This window comes from Sorex fumeus, unplaced genomic scaffold, assembly GCF_029834395.1.
Source record: "Sorex fumeus unplaced genomic scaffold, SorFum_2.1 ptg000041l, whole genome shotgun sequence".
In the NCBI taxonomy this organism is placed as follows: domain Eukaryota; kingdom Metazoa; phylum Chordata; class Mammalia; order Eulipotyphla; family Soricidae; genus Sorex; species Sorex fumeus.
In genome coordinates this window covers 6,580,387-6,599,001 of record NW_026606098.1, presented here as the reverse complement: position 1 = coordinate 6,599,001, position 18,615 = coordinate 6,580,387, and the positions used below count along the sequence as shown (strand labels likewise).

The window sequence follows — 18,615 nt, the reverse complement described above, 5'->3', positions numbered from 1 at the left end:
CTGCAGAGGACTAGGGGACCTTGCACCCTAGGCTGGATGCATGTTCTCTACTGTGAGATGCCACAGGGTCTGCTGGATCTTCAGAAGAGAAGCTGAGGAGGAAGGGATGCTTGCTTGCAGCTAAAAGAGATTTAAAAATGTACTGGGGCAAAGGGACAGTACAGCAGGGAGAGCATTTGCCTTGCATGCAGCAAATACAAGTTCGATCTCCAGTATCCCATATGATTCCCCGAGCACTGCCAGGGGTAAATCCTGAGTGCAGAACCAGGAGTAACCCCAGAGCATCGCCAGGTGTGACATCCAAAAGAAAAGAGTCAACACTAAAGAACTTGACAAATGCATGACGAGAAATATTCATTTGGTGATCAGACCATGCCACAAGGATGCCACAGAGTTGGCATAAGGCTGCTGTGGGACTGGGCTTAAGACTCTGCAACACTACTTCCTAATGAAAAAGTCCTTCCTAACTGCTCAAGGAAGTTAGCTCTAATTTTTTTTTTAAATGCACAGATGGGGAATAACCACCCATGAACCTCAAAACAACAGCAATGAACAATTCCAACAAAAAAGTGAAGAGGAAATTAACAGACACCTCTCCAAAGAAGAGGTACGATGGTCAGCAGGCATATAATAAAGTGTTAGAAAGAACACAAGGACGAGTGAAGGAAAGTGTTCATCATCATCCATTATCAGGAAAACACCAACCAAAACAAGATACTATCTCACACCAGTGAGAACAGCATGTGTCAAAAAGTCAGAAACAACCAGTGTTGATGGGGATGTGGTAATGAAGGAACTCTCCTCCACTGTTGCAAGGAATTTTGTCTGGTTTGGCTGCTATAGAAAGCAATTTGGAAATTTTTCATCAAAGTAAGAATAGGACTCCCACATGATCCAGTGATTTCACTTATTGCATCTACCCCCAAACACAAAAATGTTAATCCAAAAAACAAATGGACACCTGTGCTCATTACAGCAATTAGTACAACAATCAGGAAAGTGAAAGGACCCATATGTCCAAGGACCGATGAATGGATGAATAAGCTACGGTATAAAAACACAACAGAATACTATGCAGCAATAAGAAAAACAACACCATGCATGTGGAGGGAACTGGAGGCCATTATGTTAAACGATTTAAGTCATAAGGACAAATATCAAATGGCCTTACTCACCTATGGAACAAAGAAACAATTTCTAATAATGACAAACCCCTTTGGCCTTAGACTATAAAACTGACTGCCAAGTACTGGGGGTGTGGAAGGAGGATGCAAACTGAATTACTGGTGGGGAAAGTGGTCATGGGCACTTTGGGGGGGGTGGTGGTAACTTTGTATATCAATATCATATTCTCTAACACTAGTACAACCATCTTATCTAAACTATACTTTAAAAAGAAAATAGTGTAGATGAGGAGAACAGCCATAGAAAAAAAAAATTTCAAAGAAAGACTATATCAAAGCCATACCCTCACATTGGCTGTGAGTTGTCAGGAGAGTAAGGCTGAGCTCTGCTGAGCACAGCTACACATACAACCCACCTAGATTTTAGACCAGGAGTCCCAGGCCCCTGAAGTCAAGGACGAGACAGTGTTAGGCAGACAGGAAAGCACATTGAGCTGATACCGGCACTGCTCCTGTGCTTACCTGGAGGGTACACCAAAGCCACATGGTCCCCAACACTCAGTCGCGCCTTCTCAGTCAAGGCAGCAGCTACCCTTTCAGCCCGTTTATGCAGCTGGACACAGGTTGCGGTGCTCGTGACTGTGCCCTAGGAAAACAGTAAGGTTGGGGGGGGGGGGGGGAGCTGTGGTGAGTGCTGGCCCAGCATTAAAGGGACACTGTGCTGTACCGTGTTTATTCCCTGCTCTAAACATCGAAGGTGGGACAGACAGAGCCGCCCTCAAGACAACACTGTCTTTTCTGGTGACTCGAAGTGGATTGCCCAGCTCTTTAACAGGCAGGGAGAAAAAGGTCTTCTGTCTGCCTTGGGCGGGAGATGCTATGTTCAACTTGGAACATGCCTTTGACCCTTTCAGTAAAATATTTCAAGTCTTATTTCAAGAAAATTATATTGAATATCCATCCTCACTGACTATTAATATTTTGCTGTACTATTTCCATTTCCCTTTTAAAAAATAAACGATTGGTTGGTATACTAACCCAATTCTATCTATCATTCCCTCACCACTGCTCTGAACATAATTACAGACAAATATATTTCAGGCCTTGATGAGTAAACCTCAGTGGTCTGTGTCTCTCCACAATTTGCTTTCTTTGGAGGCTCCAGGTGGCAGGGCTGGGAGTTCAGTAGCAGAACTTGTGCTGTACATGCTGGTTCCCATGCCTTGCCTGTGGTGTGAATGTGTAAAACCCTGGGGTCTGGTCCCCGTGTCTCACACCTGTGGTGTACATGTTTGAGGCACTAGGCTCTGGTGTCCATGCCTTGTCTGTGATGCGCATGTGTGAGACCCTATGGTCTGGTCCCTATGCCTCACTTGTGCTGTGCATGTGCGAGGCCCTGTTGGGTGGGTCCCTGTGCCTCCCATCCCATCACCATCTCTTCGGAGGCACCAGGGAGGCCCTGGGGAACAAGTTCAAGCTAACCTCCTTCTCCTTTCTCCCCACTGACTGAATTGGGCAAACCATGACACTCTTTTAGTCCTTCCAAGAAACTGAGGAGCAGCTCTGTGACCACTGTACCACTCCACAGACACGATGTCCTAAAAACACCTCTCTTCTCCATGCTGTGCAGCAAGCATGACAGCACGCCATACCTGCTTCTCCTGGAGGTGTCAATGCCAAGCCAGACCTCTCCTCACTAAGCTGGGGTAGGGCTATCAGTGCCTGCTTGTCTCAAAGCCCAACACCCAAGCTCTGTCATCCCTAAGAGGTCCCCAGTTCCCTCCTCCCAGGTCAAAGACCATCTTGGGAACCCAGAACAGACAGCACGCTGGAAGAAAGAGGGCCTGTTCAAGTGGCTTTGAGCACACGCCTGGGGTGCATGTGGAAGGACACAGGCCAGTCCACTGCAGACGTTTCCTGTTCACAGACTGCTGTGAGCTCCACTACTTCCTACACAGGCTTGTGCGCATCTCTGCTGCCTCCCACTCCATAGCCACACTTTGCCAGGTACTTAGCTGTAACTCAGAACAGAGTTCTCTCTTAAGATACCCTCACGTACTCACACTCCCCTCTGTTCCACACCAGTGAGCCACCAACTCATGTCTGGGCCATGGCCTGTGTCTTCTGCTCCCACATTCACCTCTCCCACATTCACCCACATTCGCCCAGAACTGCCCCTCGATGGTTGTCCTGATCAGAACCTCCTACCACAGCCTGGCCTGGCCTGCTTTGGAGTATTCATCCTCCCTACCCCCTTGTACTCAGAGCCAGAGCCTGGCTGTACTGATTCTCAAATGTTCATTGTGTTCTGTGCATTTTCTTGGCCTGTTAACATTACTGCTTGTCTCCATGCTTGACGCTTAACAGCATCTGCCAGGTCTGTGGATCACCAGTGTCCAAAGACATGGTCTCTCTTGTAGGAATTAGTTCCAGAGTCCTGGAACAGGGATCCTTCTTACATTATGTAACTCATCTGGGCATCAATGTCTATGTTTTGAATGAGGTGAGAGACCAATGGTCACCAAGAGAAAAACAAGACCAGCTGTCTTCTGGAGCCCTTCTGTCTAATGGTGAGTCATACAGGACAATCTTGTTAGAGAATTAGGTATGTTTCCAGTTTGTCAACTGGCTCATGACCGGGAAATGAGGACAACAGCTTCTCCTTTTAGCCTAAACGCTCCTAGTGATGTGTCTGTACATTCAAAGTGTCTGTGAGGGGCCAGTTAGACACTACAGCAGGGAAGGCAGATGCCTGCATGTGGCAGATCTGGGTTCAATCCCTGAACCCTGTCAGGAGTGATCCCTGAGCACAGAGGCCGGAGTAAGCTCTGAGCAAATGAATCTGGCCCTCAAACCATAACAAAAAAATAGAAAGCCAGAGTCCAAGACACCCTCTAAATGCCCTTCTGACTTGGTATCTGAACCACAATAGCATTTAACACTATCAACAGTGATCAGCTTCTGTCATCAAATACCAAGCTAAAGCTTGAACATGTCTAAACTACCAATTTCCAGAAAACAAACATTTCCTTGTTAGCTCACTTAGGAATATTTACCCTCAAGCTGTTCTTAATTGGAAAACTGAAACCGATGGTAATTTTTCTGTTAAATATGAAACCAGCACAAGTCCAGCTGCATGAGTATTAAGGGGTTTCAGGGCAGGTGGAGCAAGCACAGGGCAGGAGCAGGTGGCAGCTGCAGCATCGGGCAGCCCTCCCTCACCTTGGCGTTGAGCAGCAGGAACAGTGGGTGGTCAGGAGTGGTGTGTGCACGCCACTGCAGCACATCAGGCAGGAACAGGAACTGCGCAGAGAGGCCAGTCAGTGATTGATTGGACGAGTGCATCTTGCCCTCCCAGCTCCGGGGCACATTATTACCTTCCGCGCCTGGTCACTGTCCTCCAGGTGGGACAGCTCTCTCCCAGAGGCCTGCGCAATCCTCTTCCCAGCAACTAGGTTCCCAACAATCATGGAGGCTGGTCCGACCTCTAGAAAATGGGGATTTCCGATGAACAGATGATGACTTCTGACCCCACCCTCTTTGGGCACCTGAACTGTCATCTGTTCTTGGTGTCTCCCCACACCCCACTGAGATCACCTGGCAGCTTTGTCATCACATTTCATCTGAACTACATATTAAACTCCTTGCCCAAATGCCCATGTTCAAGAACCCAGTCTCAAGATGTATGTGGAGTGAGTGACAGTCTATGTATACATAGCAGAGCCAGGCTGAGAAGTTCACCATGGGGCATAGATTTCAGGGTGGTGTCTGGCCTCAGTCACAGCTACACTCTGTACTTTGTATTTTATGTACATCCCAAGAAGTTATCTTAATGATTAAATGTATTTTATCTAATGACATTTTATGTGTACAGTGGTCAGCAAAACCTAGCACTTACCTAAGGAATAGAAAATTCTGCTGTTATAAAGCCAGTCTTGAAAATTCCTTCTCAATTTGTGAAACCAGGAAAGAGAAACTGAGGACCCATGAGGCCTGGGTGCTGTGGCAAGTCCCAAGGCAGAGCAATGGGATCCTGACACTGAGTAAGGGGATCCTGAGGCAGTGAGGGGGTCTGTCACTGAATGAGGGGGATTCTGAGGGGCTCCTGAGGCAGAGTGAGGGGACCTGGGCGGTGGGTCCCGATGCTGAGTGAGGGGAGCCTAAGGCAGAGTGAGGGTGATCCTGGGACAAAGAGAGGGGGTCCTGATGTTGAATGAAGGGATCCTGAGGCAGAGTGAAGGGGTCCTGAGAGGGTCCCGATGCTAAGGGGATCCTGAGTCAGAGAAAAGGGATCCTGATGATGAGTGAGGGGATCCTGAGGCAGAGAGGAGGTTCTGATGCTAAATGAAGGGATTCTAAGGCAAAATGAAGGGGCCTTGAGGGAGTCCCGCTGCCGAGGAGATCCTGAGAGAGAGTGAGGGGGTCCTGATGCTGAGTGAGGGGATCCTGAGGCAGAGTGAGGGAGTCCCAAGGCCAAGTGAGGTAGCGTGCTTTGCCTGGGTATGGTGGCTGACACAGCAGGATGGACAACAGAAACTCTTTTTTGGGGGAAGGGGGGTCACACCAGGCGATACGCAGGGGTTACTCCTGGCTCTGCACTCAGGAATAACTCTTGGCGGTGCTGGGGGGACCATATGGCATGCTGGGGATCGAACGCAGGTCGGCTGCCTGCAAGGCAAATGCCCTACCCGCTGTACTATCGCTCCGGCCCCAACAGGAACTCTTTGGGCACCCGAACTCACATTTGCTCTTGGGTCTCTCCCCATACCCCACTATGACCACCTGGCAGTATGTGCTCACTGACACAGGTGAGATGGACCTGGAGAGGTAGCAGGACCATGCCCGCACCAAAGTCTAGCTCCATACTCTGTATTCTGTCCAGGGAGGCAGGTGGTAAAGAGTGGCCTGGTGAGCCACCAGGGTACAACTGGCCACCCTGTTTAACCACAATGTGGTCACAAAGTGAGTACATACTCTTACGCTCAACTTACCTGGTTGCTTCTGGCGTGGTTTGGGCAGGTTGGTCACACAGGTGTGAGGACACATTAACACATTGCAAGGATGCAGCATTCCCTCCAGAAAGCGCTGCTTGGTTTCAGATATGTGAATTCCTCCAAGAGGGGCCTTGGGCAAGGTGTTGGCAGGAACCAGGGCCAGACAGTACACACCGACCTGATGGATGCTGTCAATGGCCTGGATGGACAAGACAACTCTCTGAGTCCCGACTGAGCAGGCGAGAAACTAGAGGTTGAGACCTGGGCAGGGACCTTCTGGGACCTCTGGAACCTTCTGGGAAGTGTGGCGCTAGATGAAGAGAATCTTGTATGTCCTCTGCCATTCAGATGAGAAAGGAAACAGTATGGGCTGTGCACACAGGCTCACAAGTGTGCCACGGACAGCAAACAGGCAGAAAAGAGGAATCACCAAAGGCTGGGAATAAGGATGGGCAGGAAAGCCCAACCCTGGTGGCACTCAAGGGCCAGAAAGGCTCATGAAAGGATAAGAGAGCACGGGCCCACCTGTAGTACACGGCTCATCCACTGGAAACTGTCTTCCTCGGAGGCATCTGGCCGCTGCTCAGCCACCAGGACAATGCGGTCATCGTGCAGCACTCTCACAGAGAACACAGCAATCCTGGAGGAGGGCGAGGACACAGTGACCACCCAGAAGGTGCCGCCTCCCCTCACCTGGAATGGAAGGTGTGGCAGGTAGTGTTGGGGTGGTCCAGCAGTGGACTCACAAGTCTCCAAATGCAGTGCCATCTGCTAAAACTCTTTCAGAGAATTTGGGCTGGAGTCAGGTACTATAATCACATTTACAAGAGACTTTTTTGTTCTGGGGCCACATCCAGTGGTGCTCAGGAATTACTCCTAAGGGGACCATACGGGATGCTAGGGATTGTACCCAGGTTGGCTGCATGAAAGGCAAATGCCCTACCCACTGTACTATCACTCCAGCTCCTACAGGAGACTTTCTTAATTCTAATGCACAGAAAATCTCTTTGTGCAGAAATCTGAGTCCAACTGATTGAAACCCCTTCACCACCAAGCCTGATGCAGCCAGACTGTTCTCCAGACCTACATCAACACTGCAAACATGGCTCCTCCCTTCTCAGCACCTTTTTCTTCTCCAACTTTTAGGCAATGTCTTTTTTCCTGTATAAGAAGGTGCTATCAGTGCAGGGAGATGGCTCAAAAGGGCTGGGGCATATGTACCCCTGGGAAATAAAACAAAATAAGTTTCTTGCCTCTCAAATTCACAATGTTAGAAGTCTGTAGGTCTAACCTTGAGCCCTATGGGTATGCCTTTTCTAGTTCTCTCCTTCAGCTGGCTTACGAACACAGCAGAACGTACACCCATGCATAAGCAGGCATACATGTCCTGTGATCTGGCCCCCTTCATGTGGCTGGTGCTCTGATCCCAGTGGCACATAGACTCTGGCTGTGGTCCTTTTTGGAGCTGGCTCTCATCCTCAAGCTCTAAGCTGGTAGGCAAGCAGGACTTCAGTCCAACGGGAGCTAATCATCCCACCATCCACTCCTTGTATCACTGAGGCTGGCATTCCCTCAAAGGTCCCTATGCCTATTCTGGGCAGGGCCTCCCCTCCAGCACTTGTTAAGTAGGGCAGAAAGCAAGGAAGTCTCCTTAAATCCTTGAGAATCAAGGGTGAGGGTGGGGAGGGAGTGACACCCTATGTCACCGAGGTCACATGCATCAAGTACTCTCTTCTGCAGAGAGGAACATCACAACACCTTGTGGCCACTTTGTAGCCCACACCCTACCATCCTGACCTAGGGAAGGGCAAGTAGGCACATGGACTCACCACTCAGCAGAATTCCCTAGTGACTTCTTTAGGGCAGGCTCAAAGACAGGGTCTGGAGTAGTGATCAGACATCCTAGTCTGAGTAATGAAAAATACTCTCGGGAGAACAACGAAATTTAAAATCCACCAATGAAAGGGCTGCTTCCTGTAGGACAAAGGGCCCAGAGCAGACAGGGCTGCCCCTTGCTGCAGTCAACTGGAAACTAGGCCAGAGGTTCATTTATTCATTCAGTCTGCCAACATTTAGAAGAACAGAGCAGAATTCCATCGGAGGAACAAGGAGCACAAGTGTTCTCTAAACCCTGAGCAAAGAGATGGGTCTTTGGTGATTTCAGAGAAACACACACTTGAATATAAACATCTGGAGCTTTGGGCTCTGTGTCTGCCTCGTTTGCCTTATCTAAGATGTACCTGGGCCTCAACCTTGCAAAGGTTTAGAGGCAGCAAGGATTAGCCCTGATACTCTTGCTGCAAAAACCATCCTTTTCTTCTGGAACTTTCTGATGAGCAGAAATTTCTAAGCTTTGTATACTAAGTCAGTGGATTTGCCATCTCTGCAGACATAGTCTTTAATTTTAAGTGGAGGAAGATTAAAGTCACAGCACAAGGACCCGCAGCGCATCACCTGCCTCTGTAGACAAACTTCATGGGTTCGACAGCCAGGGCAGTGGCCACGACATCATCTGCATTGTGCCTGCGCACTCCGACCACCATCAGCCCGTCCAGTTTGCCCACGACAAAGACCAAGTTACCCTGAAGGAAAGACTCTGGTTAGGCCCAGAACATTCACACAGGCAGAGCTTATGGTCAGGTCCTACTACACAAGCTGGGCTCACACAGGGAAACACAGACACTCAGAGAGTCAATAAGACCTACAGCCAAAAGGGCACCATACCCTCAAGGAAAAGCCACTTAGTGCAGGGGTGAGGGTAGGATGGGGCCTGACAATTTGGTAGCTGGTGTGGAGGTGTAGGAGGTGGGCACACAGTTGTGGATGAAGCTTGTATAGACTGTGAAGGTCTTTAGGAGACAGGAGGGGACTGAAGGTCAGCACCACCATATTTTGGCTGGCAGTGCTGCTGTGGGTCTGCCCTGCATAGGACAGGACAGGGAGAAGCACCCTTGGTTTGGAGGTGCCACAAAGCACCAGCAAAATCCCCTCCCAAGTCATGACAACCAAAATGACTTTAGATGTTGTCAATTATTCTTGGGGAAGTAGGAAGAGCTACCGCACTCCCCCATCTTCACCCCCGGTAACCACAGGTCGAAATCCAAATGGCAAAGAATTACTAAAGTGAACACCCAGTCACCTCACCTGAAAACAAATCATCCACATCACACTGAGCCTAGGACTCCCTCCACAATGTGCCCAACAACAGCTCCGCCATGCCCTGCATGTGAGGGGGCAGCAGCAGGGTGGCTGGAGCTGCTCAGGAGCCAGGACAAGTGGTGGAGCCCATCTGGAGCTGGGTCCTGAGCACAGACATACTCACAGGCCCGATGAAGCCCAGCAGCCCTGTTCTGGTGAAAGGCTTGTCGGAGATGGGCACTCCTCCTGCAGTGACTGGAACAGTCTGCAGAGGGAAGGGAACACTCAGGGGCAGCGCAGGACAAACAAGCAACCAACCAGAAAACTCCCTTAATAGGGAGAAGGTGGTGCGCACACTGTCCCCAGTCAGGGACTAGCCCCTTAGCTGGCCTCCGTGGTGAGTCTCAGCCAATTAGGGAGACCCTTTTCCCTCCTCCTTCCCTATTATGTGTGGCAGCACCTTGTCCAGAGACGGGGAACTCACAGAACTTGCACAGACCCAAAATGCATGCACAGTACTAACCTCCTGTGCTCAGCCATATCAGCCAGAGACCCACCTGCCCCTCACCCACAGTGCTGCCTCGCCCAGAGTGTGGAACCCAGTCAGCCCTGGTCTGTAGGTACAAACCTCAAAGACATTCCTGGTGATGCCCAATAGTCCATAGTAAGCCGAACCAGTTGCCCCAGAATGAACACATATTTCTCCGACTTCATCTGTCTTACAGAGATGAGGGGTACCTTCCACCTTCACAACACACAACGTAGCTACAAGAGAAACCCATGTCCAGCGTGAGATGCAGACATGGGTGGTGGCTCACAGAGTCCACAGCTGCCAGCATTCACTTACAAACAGATGTGCATGTGTAATGCAGTACTTTCTCCTGACATGCTGACAGTTGAGCATCCTGAGTGACCCCGGGCACACTCAAGTGGATGGGAGGGGAGGTCTACACAACCCAAGACACTCTAGGTGGGAGACATTCCCCTCCTCCCCTCAGAGCCACATGTGCTGTGCTGACTTCTGAAGCAGCTCATGCTACTGCCTCAGGTTCGCTTAGCATGGGCCTCCTGTCATGGGGCCTACATGTCCTCCACAGCCTGTCACCCCTTTTCTGTCAACCCTGAGCAGCCAAACTTGCCCTCACCTTGCCAGAGCTGGCCCCCAAAAAACGTGATGCCACTAAGAACACCTGAGTAGCTGGGTGAGACAGGCAGTCTGGGCTCACCTAAGCAGTCTGTAATTTCTGCCAGTGACAGGAGAGGAGGATGGCAGCACCACTCTGAACAGGTAGGAGTATGCAGCTGAAGAGCAAGTGGTACTCTGAACTCCTCACACAGGCCTTCTCCATGAAGGCCACAACCCAAAGGTACAAGGACAAAAGCCACACCACATGGTGCTACTGAAAAGGAGTGTTAAACAGCTTCATGGAGACAGGTCAGCTGTTGGTATGTCAATATGCCCCAACTGTCCTGGAGGGAACTCAGGAAGCTCCGTATATGTGCACAAACCTAGGAACTAGGGGTACACAGAGACACCTAGGAAGCTCTGTGCACATATCCCCTAGGGAATACTGTGCTTGTGCACGCAAGCACTCATAATTACACTCACACATACACTACATACACTGTCCTTTCTAGTCTGTCTACTAGCAGGAAAAAAGAAAAAGTGAGCTGTACTCGTAGTAGAGTAGGAAAACAATTCCTTTGTACAGTGAAGCATGTACACAGAATAATATATACACAGGAAGTGAGGAGTGTGACAGGAGTCCCTTATGCTTCTTACTTAAATCAACTATTACTTCACCAATCCGTAGAAACGTGTGCATTCCTCACAAATAAACCTCCTTTTCCATGCTCTCTGTAAAAATGTTTTACCTCATGTTCAGACATACTACAGGACTGATAATCTATATTCTTGCCAAATCTTAAGTTCATTCATTCACGTTGGAACCCTAAGCATATAAAACATGTTAGAACTCTAAGCATGAACCAGAGTACCAAGTGTTGGCCCCTCCGGACCCCCAGCACAGTGCCCAGCACATTTGCCCATCTCCCAGGCAATGGATGGGAAGCAGAGCTATAGGCTCAGGGTTCCCGGGGCAACCTGCTGGCCTTGCTTCTAGAAGTTACTGGACTGTGGACCCCAGAAGGACAGACACAGCAGAGAGGAACTGAAACAGATGAGGACGAACACTGAGGCCATCAAATCACACTGTAGAGTCTCCTCACAGATGCAGACACCTGCACAGCAATGCTACATGTCCCACATTTGGGGGACACCACGGGGCCCCGTGGTGTCCATGATGGTGACCATGCTCCTACCACTCATGGATTGGCTACAGCTTGCAACGATGACCCACGGTAACATGAGGAGAAATAGTCTAAAATGCATGAAATCCAGAGACCCTGCCCATCTACAGAATGTAGCTTTGGTCTCCAAATATAAAGAACTAGGAGTCAGGGTCACAGGCCAGGCACATACTTGTATAGTGGCCCACTTTTAAACTCAGTACAAGAAAGGCAAGAATATAAAAAATAAATAAATAAATAAATAAATAACCTCAAAGATCCCAACGTACATAGTAAAGCCTGTTAGGGAACATCCTAGAGCACCAGGCACTGAGACTGCTAGCAGATGGCGCTGGTGCACCCACACCTCCTAGAGCACCCCACACCTGAAGTATGAAGCTCTTCTTGCTAATGGACAGCACAGGTGCTTCCTTACCTCCAGGCATGACCTGACCAACATCCTGAACAGTGAGGACGGACAACTTTTCTTCAGTGTCAACTCTAATCACACCATAGCTGAGACCATTCATTGACAGGACAGCTTTCCTTGGAGGAGGTCCTCCCAGATCAGGTGGCCTAGAAAACAAAATCATACTGGCTGACCCAAGGGTTAAGCACAGGAAGATGGACCCCAGGCCCTTTACCTACACCCTACATCACAGCTCCAGACTGTGAGGACATGGCTGCAGGGGAGCAAGAAAGACAACAGATATGTTAAGAGCACAGCAGCCTAACCTCACTCCTGTGTTCTCAGCTGTAGTGAGAACTGCCAGTGGGGTTGGAGTGGACTACCCCAACTCCTGCACACATGAAGGCTGAAAGGTCTTAAAGTGGCAGCAGTGCTTTCAGCCACCAAATTGAATGGTGCATTATTCATTGATAGTGACTACCCTGCATGTTCTCGGTAGAGAAAATGACAGGCTGAGCAAAGGGAAGACAAGGTGAGACTTGTGAAGAAAAAGATGTTTTTCTTAAGGCTCTAGTCCACTTTCAAGGCCACCTCACATGCACATGAAAAAGCCACTGGACACAGGAAGGACACAGCAACATCTGAGGTCTCAACTGGGTCTTTCTGATAGCTGAGTTGAGGGAAGATGATTAACATTTTGCCACCAGTGCTGGAACTTGTGGTAATCCACATCCAAGTGTGAGCGACCAGTGGTACATGCCAACATCACTGTGTTAACACAGAAAATAGTCCTGTACTGACATACTCTGCCAGGTCCCAGCACCAAGCCAAACATGGGCCACATGAAGGGTCAGACTAACATATCTGGGAAATGTCGGGTCAGTGGTGTGGCAAGTTTCTGCTGCTTAGAAACAGATTGACCAGATGTACCACCACAGTAACTCAGTCACAGGAGCAGTTAGGTGTTCACAATGCAGAGCAAATGATGCAGTCACCTGCGGATGGCAACCGTCAGTGCTTCAGGAGAGCTGGCACAGGGACAGATGACCTCCGGTCTCAGCCCTCTGGACTGGAATACGTTTAGGAATGCATCGCAAGAGGATATGGACCCTGCATGAAACACAGTGGATGTGAGCCCTAATGACCTGATGAGGCTGACCTGGCCAAAAACCTGGGCACATAGGGACAAATCTGGGGCTGCACACAGTATCCCCCACCCACCCCAAAATGTGAGATACTGCCACAATACAGATACTATGAAATGGGTGAGGCTGCTTCCATAGAAATGTGATCCATTTCCAAGTCACCAGTACACAAAAAACTGCAGTTTCCTCACTGCAGTTTTCCACTCAAACCCCTGCATTAGTTCTGAGGTCAGACTTATGGCCCACCCTGCATCTCCCCTCCACCCCTTGCTCCCAGGAAAGGAGAAGAATGAGGGCGAATGTAGGCTCCAGTGGTGGCCTATACTGTGGTCTCAGGCTGTCTCCAGAGCAGCAGTCGCCTGCTGGGTGTGGCTGCTCAGGACAGAGTCAGCACTATCAGGACCCCAGGCACAGTGAGGCCTGGGAGCCTGTGTCTAGCCTTTTGCTGTGCAGTGGGAAACAATAGGCCAAGACAGTTCGGGTTTGGGGTGCTACAAGGAGATGATAGGGATACAGGAGCAGCTGGGATCCAGGTCTCTGGGGGAAGCCAGTTTAGGGAGCACTTCCTGGTGATATAGTTACACTGGGGGTGGACAGGATGGGGACAGCAAGAGAAAGTGGGTGGCTCAGGCAGGGTGTGGGATTAGGCAAGAGCTGGAAGGTGAGTATGACGTAGTGTTTTAGAGCTGGACATGGGAGCTAGTGGGAATCAGATGCAGATGATGAGACTGAGAGGTTTGAGGTGCTAGATGGGGATGCTGACGGGGCTCAGTGGATGGAGGGGATAAGCAGTTTAGGGGTGCCAGAGGGGTGCTGGTGTTGCCAGGAGCACACAGTGTCTAAGGATCCAAAGGACAGAGGTGTTAATACAGGTTTATCTCTGGTCCAGGGCAGTTCCAGATGAAAGCAGTGACATGGAATTGTCCAAAAATGACAACATTCCCACCTGTCTTTATGCCCCCCAGAAACTTCTAATAGAGGCCAACTAACAACCCAAGTATGCACTGCAGATGGCCCATAAGAAATAGCTACCCTCAGACCCTCAAAGGCCCAGAGCTCCTGCCTGGAGACACTGCACTAAGGAAGTTGGGAGCTAAAGGAGGGAGAAGGAGGCTGGACAGGGCTCACAGGACAAATCTTCACTTGGGTTATTTCCTAAGAAGACCATTATCAGGAACGTCCTTCCATGTGCCGTGTTGAGCTACTAACCCAACGCTCCCGGGTAAGAACCAGTGAGCTGCTGACTGGGCTCACCCCAGAATCAATGATTCTCGTCACTGATTGTTCAGGCTGGTGGGAGGGGACAGCAAACCCCTGATGGAATGAACCTACTCACATGGGTTAGCACCATCGGCCACAATCAGCATGCGCAGCGAACTGAGGCTGACGTCCCTCTGACCCCGCTGAGCTAGTAGAGACCAGTGCATGTCGCGAGACTTCACGAGAGCAGCCCGGGCTGAGGGGAACACAGATGTGCTGTGTGACAGGAAGGCACGTCCTCATACCTTCCAGACACATGCAGAGGTACACATGCAAAGAGGGGTTCACATGCTATCCACAGCCATGTCTTGGCAGATTATGCCCTCAAAGCCAACATCTTACCTAGAAATGAACCACAGACTCAGATGCATTTTCAGCTGTAACTGCCCCTCGGAGGCTCTTCCCCATCCCTAGTAAGCCCTTCTGCTCACGCTGCCCCACTCTGATCTGCTAACTTGGGACAGTGTAACCACCAGTGCAGGCACACTGGGCTCTAATCCAGGCCAGACATGACAGAGGCAGGCACCCGCCAAATCTCTACTAGACTGGTTTTCCTCAGGACGGAGAATGTTCAGACAGCTGCTCTCTGGAGGCTGCTCTGCAGACACTCCCAGTGCACAGGTCATACCTAGCAACTGACACAATAAGAGCAGGCAGACCAAAAGCATGGTGCCTAAGACCCAGCCTAGGCATGAGGGCAGATGCTCTGGTAAGGTGGGCTGGCCTGTGTGGGGGTGGAGGTGCTGACTCTTTAGTAAAGAGCTTTGAAAAAACTTAGAAGCCCAAACTTCAAACTAGAAACATTTCAGATACTTAGCATGGGAGTGCAGATATAGAGAACATTACAAGAGACTAGAATTAAGTATCACAGGTCCAGGAAGAAAAGAGCCTTGCACAAGCAAAGTGTTCTTTGCATATGCTGGTCACTGGTCGGCCCCCATAGCCATGTTTGAGTCATAGTCACACGGCACATGCTGCTATGAGGCTCTTGCCCCACAGCTGCAGCTCTGCCTGCAGGATTTATTTTCTCTCAGTCCCCAAGGGTGTGCCAAGTGATGACACTATCTCCTGTTACCTTTATAGGAACATACTTTCTGGATCCAGGAGAGCGGGTTCACCTTCATCAGTGCATATGGGATGCTGATCACGTGCATCCTATTCATGACGCTCTAGAAAGAGAGAGGAGCTCAGGGACAGCCTCACCAGCACTCAGAGCAGAGCATATACCACAGAGCAGATCAATGCTCTTCTCACATTCCAGTTCAGATACAGCATTTAAGTCAATCAGCACAATTAAGGATTAATTATGTCACCTAAGAACAGGGCTTGGGGTTATGAAACATCAAAAACTCCTCATGCCAGCAATGAAATAATTTAGTTTACAACACTCACTGTTAGCACTCCATGCCACAGGCCAGCATCCCTTTTGAAATCCAGCACATTTGTTAATGTTTCAGCTGAAAGTGGACAAAGATGGTTAAGGAACTGTATGACCCTCTCTCTGACCTTCATGCACTTTTAGAGAAACCCTGAGGTGATGATATCATCAACATAGAAGACCTAAGCCAACAAGTAAAGCATGCACTACCAAACCAATGATCCTGGCTATTTGTTCAAATTCCTAAGCAACATAAAAGTCTAGGCCACACATTTTGCACAGATAGAACTGATGTGCACACAGTGGCAACAAAGACACTATAGAAGTAGAGGGTGGATGAGGGGCTTTCTGGATATTCCCTACTACTCCACATCCAGAGATCCCATTTCCTGCCCCCATGGCCACTCTCCTAGAGCCACAATACCTCTCATGCTAACAGCTCTAGGAGGGCCTCAGGGACCTCCATTCAGAGAGAGAAGTACTCTTAAAACAAAAACAAAAAGGGAGAGAGAGAGAGAGAGAGAGAGAGAGAGAGAGAGAGAGAGAGAGAGAGAGAGAGAGAAAGAAAGAATCACAGTGAAATACGTGTTACAAAGTTCTTTATGATTCAGTTTCAGTGCTCTCTTAAGTCTTCTCTCACTCACAAAAGTCAAAAGTCAGGGAGTGGGGGAGTGATCCCTGAGGGCAGAGCCAGGAGTAAGCCCTCAGCACCACCAGGTGTTACCCCACAACAAAATAAACAAACAAAAAGAAAGCCCTTGAAAATTCCCTAAATCCTTTCCCTAAATCACCACTTAAGTTTGCAGAGGTACCCTTAAGTCATCCCTTACCTTCAGACAGCGGTATTTCATGTAGTGAAATATGCCATTCACCAAAAATCTAGTTTTGTTCTATTCCAGTATCACAATAGGAAAACTGCCATATATTTTTCTGAACAGATTTTTGTGTTGTTCTTGTCTGTTTGGGGGCCACAGGTAGCAGTGCTCAGGGGCAACTCTTTGGCTCAGTACTCCAGGGCTGCTACCAGTGGTACTCAGGGGTCCACTCCATGCCAGGGATTGAACCTGGGGCTCCAGCATGCAGTCTGTGCTCAGCCTGTTAAGCCCTTCTCTCCAGCCTTACCTAGTTTTTTAAATAGCAGTTCTCAAGTTAAATACCTTATAGTTAACAGTTTAGCACTGGTGGGATACTTGTACTTTACCAAGAGATAATATGTGTTTAAAAATTTAGTTTCTGTTTCTGAAAGCACAACAGTTTAGGTCAAAACCATAGTCATCAGGAGCATAACAGGAAGTATATCCCAATAGAACAGATGTCCATCTTCTGAGATGCACAAGGCAATGCCCTTCAGCTACCATAGGTTAAAGAAGCCTACCAGGCAAAGTCAGTCGTATGTGGGTATCATACTTCAAAAATGAACACACACAAGTCTATTGAAAAGGACCCTAAGGGGCTGCCTGAACACCCTAGCAGTAGCAGAGCCAATCAGACATTCTCTGGCACCTCCTGGACTCAAGGGCAGGTCCTGCAATGCTGGGCACCCCAGGCATAGAGGGGAAAAGCCTCCCCACATGGTCTTACCTTCCGAGTAGCCACATGCCTGGGTCAGAGCCCGGCACTGTGCCAGGAGGGAAGCGTGGGACACTGTGACACCCACTGTGCTGCCTTCTTTGCTGGTTTTATACTGAAATATTTCAAGAGAAAAATTCATTACATGATGATTCTGGAGGCCAGAGCAGCAAATGGGCCAATGGACTCTTCAGAAGGAAGAAGGTGCCAATGGCATCTCTCACTAACCACCCCATCAGGCAACACCTTCAGATGAACTGAGAGATCTCGTGCGATGGGTATCTGAGGGTCCCTCACAACTGCTCACACCTCCAGGCAATAGGGTCAGGGTGAGAGCTTCCCCTGGAAGTCTGAGGAAGTCTCAGATGACCCATGAGAATGCAAGCATTCCACCTAGACATGCATTTACACCCTCAGGAGACCTTGAGCTCAGCCCTTGGCTTGTCTCCTGTGCAAACGGGCAGGTCAGTACCTCAATGTAGGCGGTTCCAGCTCCTGCATCCTGAGTCGATGGCTGCCAGTCCTTGGGAGGCTTGGCCAGATGTTTCCCATCAATCACAAGCCAGGCCAGGGGAGGCCAACCTATGAGGGCACAGGGTTAGGGTGACTATGGTTAGGATCTCTGTGGGCTGACACAGCCACTGCCTGCCATATGCCTGAGAAACAGAAATCTCCATCTCACTCGTGGTGGCCTTCATGTTCCAGGGACCACCGATTCATGGCTACTGATTTGGAGTCCAGGTCCAGAATGTGAGCAAGTGAGCAATCGGCTGACAACCATGAAAACCCAATCCCTTCACTCTGAAGCCCACCTTTGAAAGCTGCCACCTCTCCCGTCTGTGCCTTGGGCAGGCCCTTCTGACAAGCATCTGTGGTCAGTGCCAGGGTAACCCCACAGCTGCCCAGCAGAAACCCAATCTGCTGGCTACCAGCATCCTACAGAAAACAAAGAGATGTGAGTGGTCACACATAAAGTACAGCTCCTCCTTTTTATTCCAAGCAATACTTCCAGAATAATTCAATCCTATTACACGCATACACTACAGAGATTTTTTGTTTGTCTTTAATGATTTTGTTTTTCAGTGCTATACCTGGTACGCTGGACTTACTCCTTGGCTCTACACACAGAGATCACTCCTAGAGGTGGTGAGGGAATCATATGGGATGTTCGGAATCAAACCTGGATCGTCCACTTGCAAGTACCTGCTGCACTATCACTCTGGCCCCTATAGATTTTTTTTTAAGTTGAAATTTTTAAAGGTAAAAGGGTAAAGGCCCTCCCGTTGTTCATCGATTTGCTCGAGCGGGC

General features: G+C 49.4%; 1 protein-coding gene across 9 annotated transcripts in view; it reads right to left on the bottom strand.

Moving 5' to 3' along the window:
- The window catches only part of DIP2A (disco interacting protein 2 homolog A), a 75,347-nt gene that overhangs the window by 15,600 nt on the left and 41,132 nt on the right, over window positions 1–18,615 (bottom strand). For 8 of the 9 annotated variants that reach the window (XR_008793229.1, XR_008793228.1, XM_056119306.1 and 5 more), the window contains 16 exons: window positions 18,119–18,242; window positions 17,779–17,888; window positions 17,319–17,421; window positions 15,752–15,816; window positions 15,435–15,528; window positions 14,436–14,555; window positions 12,950–13,064; window positions 11,982–12,121; window positions 9,885–10,021; window positions 9,441–9,521; window positions 8,573–8,700; window positions 6,644–6,758; window positions 6,116–6,317; window positions 4,502–4,611; window positions 4,347–4,427; window positions 1,647–1,770 (listed from right to left, as the gene is read on the bottom strand). Coding sequence is in view for 7 of the 9 variants with exons in the window: in XM_056119306.1 (XP_055975281.1) it covers window positions 1,647–1,770; window positions 4,347–4,427; window positions 4,502–4,611; window positions 6,116–6,317; window positions 6,644–6,758; window positions 8,573–8,700; window positions 9,441–9,521; window positions 9,885–10,021; window positions 11,982–12,121; window positions 12,950–13,064; window positions 14,436–14,555; window positions 15,435–15,528; window positions 15,752–15,816; window positions 17,319–17,421; window positions 17,779–17,888; window positions 18,119–18,242 (1,849 nt within the window). In the remaining 2 variants the exon portion in view is untranslated. Of the gene's footprint in view, window positions 1–1,646; window positions 1,771–4,346; window positions 4,428–4,501; window positions 4,612–6,115; window positions 6,318–6,643; window positions 6,812–8,572; window positions 8,701–9,440; window positions 9,522–9,884; window positions 10,022–11,981; window positions 12,122–12,949; window positions 13,065–14,435; window positions 14,556–15,434; window positions 15,529–15,751; window positions 15,817–17,318; window positions 17,422–17,778; window positions 17,889–18,118; window positions 18,243–18,615 lie in introns of those variants that run through there. The other variant, XM_056119312.1, reaches the window with a different exon arrangement.